The sequence below is a fragment of the Frankliniella occidentalis genome, unplaced genomic scaffold (assembly GCF_000697945.3).
Source record: "Frankliniella occidentalis isolate FOCC.00 unplaced genomic scaffold, Focc_3.1 Scaffold3644, whole genome shotgun sequence".
Taxonomy (NCBI): Eukaryota; Metazoa; Arthropoda; class Insecta; order Thysanoptera; family Thripidae; genus Frankliniella; species Frankliniella occidentalis.
In genome coordinates this window covers 2,301-4,810 of record NW_026270699.1, presented here as the reverse complement: position 1 = coordinate 4,810, position 2,510 = coordinate 2,301, and the positions used below count along the sequence as shown (strand labels likewise).

The 2,510-nt window shown below is 54.1% G+C and overlaps 1 protein-coding gene across 1 annotated transcript; it reads right to left on the bottom strand.

The window, feature by feature from the left end:
* Positions 1–431: 431 nt before the first annotated feature.
* LOC127752068 (uncharacterized) lies at positions 432–2,492 on the bottom strand. Its single transcript, XM_052276607.1, has one exon. The coding sequence runs from the start codon at positions 2,490–2,492 to the stop codon at positions 432–434; it is 2,061 nt and encodes a 686-aa protein (XP_052132567.1).
* Positions 2,493–2,510: the final 18 nt, after the last annotated feature.

Below are 2,510 nucleotides of genomic sequence, written 5' to 3'. Positions count from 1 at the left end.
GTCGATTAAATCGTTAACGAAAAGACTTCATTTCGAAAACTTGTATATACACTCCTATTACCCCGTCTCGGGTGTCAGCGCCGCAGGCCTAGCTATATGTGCGCCAGGCGCTTCGCAGCGTAACAGTGTTTCGTGAGACATCGCGAAGCCTGTTACGCGAGACGTGGTCTGGCGTACATATAGCTAGTAATTATAAATATTTGAATTTAAAGGGGGAGGCAAACATTGGAGCCGTACGGGCTGTCAAGGTGAGTCCAAACATGTTGACACGTTGCCTCCAAGAAGCGCATGCGCTTTGTGCACGGTTAAAACAACCTGCACTGTGGGAAGTTAAAGGAACCATTGCAAGTGCCGATTAAAATTGTAACAATACACGGCACTTTCTGAGGCGTTTTAATTACATAAAATGAGTTTGAAATGGGGAATAGAATTTAATTTATTATTGGTAGAATGACGTCAGTCTTGTACTGACGGTGATTGGAGACATGCTCTGTGTAAATGTCTCTAGACCAGCGGATCACGTCGGACACTACTTTACGTTTAAATACTGTTCTTTTTTGTAGGTCTATGCCAAGATGTGACAGAACTTTGTCATTGGCTGGGTCCCAGCAGCCAAGGGAACCGACAACTAAAGCATCACAAATCACTGTGAACCCGAGGCCTCGCAAGTAGTCAGCAATGGGTGCGTACTTGTCCTTCTTTCTTTGGCGAGCCTCCTCGAAAGCAATGTAGCGGTTTTCAAATGGACAACACACATCAACTATAACTGCCTTCTTTTGTATCTCATCACGGATCACAATGTCAGGTAAGAGTCTACCAGGAAAACCTACAACTGCCTTTTCAACACTTAACTTGTCACGGCACGACGCACTCATGTTTTCTATTGTGTGTTTCAGGACGCTGCGGTGGCGATTGTTCCAGGCCCTGGAGTGGACGGCGCAGTGACACAGGACATGTGCCGTGGTCTCAGGGTGCGCACGGCACTTGCGGCACACCTTGTCTGCGCCGGGGACCCGGATGCAGGCCTTCAACGGGAGCACGCCGAGCCTGGCCCGGTGCACGAAGCGCCAGTCGCAGAAGCGAGTGAAGCGACCCGCGGCCAGAAAGTGGTTGGAGGTTGGCTCGCGAGCGGCAACATCATGGACTTTGCCCTGGTCTGGTTTGGCAGCCAGCTGAAGGTGGTAGTGGTGCTGGACGCCACGCCGCAGGGTGGAATGCAGCTCGGACCTGGACATAAAGTCTACAACATTACGGTCCGGGGACCTACCAGGCAGTGGCACCACGATGGACATCCTGGACAGCGTCGGGCTCCACTCCCAGCAGAGCCCCGGGATCTTGGCGGCAAGGCGCCGGGAGGCGCTGCGGGCCGCAGTCCACACGGTGGCGGAGGACTTGGAGTGCCCGTCGTCCGTACAGCCAGAGAGGTAGGCCGCCAGGTCCACCGGATAGGCCTCGCGCCCCAGGAAGCGAGTCACTGTACGCATGGCGCTAGACTCAGCGACGTCGCGCACCAGGGAGTCGGGGCAGGTCAGCACCTTGAAGGCCTTGGTGACGGCCCCAATGTCCGCCAGGTCGGAAAGGGGCAGGATGTTGGCCCCTCCCTGCCAGGATGGTAGGAACACCACCTCGGGGCTGGCGCGCCGGGGCAGGTGGAAGGCGCCCTTGACGACCCTCTTAATCTCGGCGTCCAGCTTGGAAAGTGGGGCCTTCTTGACCCGGGCGGTGAGGAGGCAGAACTCGACCTGAGGTACAACGAAGGTACGTATTGCATCAATTTTTTGCCAATCGGCAAGCACTGACCTTTCAATCTTGTGCAGGTCCTGCAGCATGCTCTCCAGGGTGTCCTGGGGAGTCTGGTCGACGGAGCAGCCAGTGGGGACGCCGAGGTGTTGGTAGGCGTCCTCCTCCCTGAGCGAGGGGATCTGCTGGCCCTGGATAGAGGCGGCGAAGTGGACTGCCTTCCTCTTATGCATCACGAGGGTGGCGCACTTGGAGCCATTGAAGTGAAGACCCATCCACTTCGCTACGTTGCCGATGACTTCAAGGAGCTGCTGCAAACAGGTAGGATTTTTAGCCAGTAAGACTAGGTCATCGGCGTATGCCAAGCAGCCAACGGGTTTGCCAAAAATTACAAAATGAGCCTCGCTGCAGGCAAGCACTGCACGAATTAAGAGTTCAATGGCAAGATTAAATACAATTGGGCTAAGTGGATCACCCTGCTTAACCCCTGACAGCATGGGCACTGAGCGAGTTTCCCCCGCTGCTGTGCTCAGAGTGGTGGAGCAGTCCTTGTATAAGTCCTCTATAATAGAAATGAGGGCAGGGGGCACACCATGCTGTTTTAAAATAGAAAAGATCACTGAATGTGGCACTGAGCCAAATGCATTTCTCAGATCAAGCCAGGCAACTGCCAAGTGCCGGCTGGAGACCTTCACTTCGTCGATACACTGTTGTAGAACAAAATTGTGTTCAAGACACCCCTCACTTGGCATGAAACCCTTCTGACAAGG

Bases quoted from the DNA above. Each gene is read 5' to 3' on its own strand.
- LOC127752068 (XM_052276607.1), bottom strand. From the start codon at position 2,492: ATGCCAAGTGAGGGGTGTCTTGAACACAATTTTGTTCTACAACAGTGT.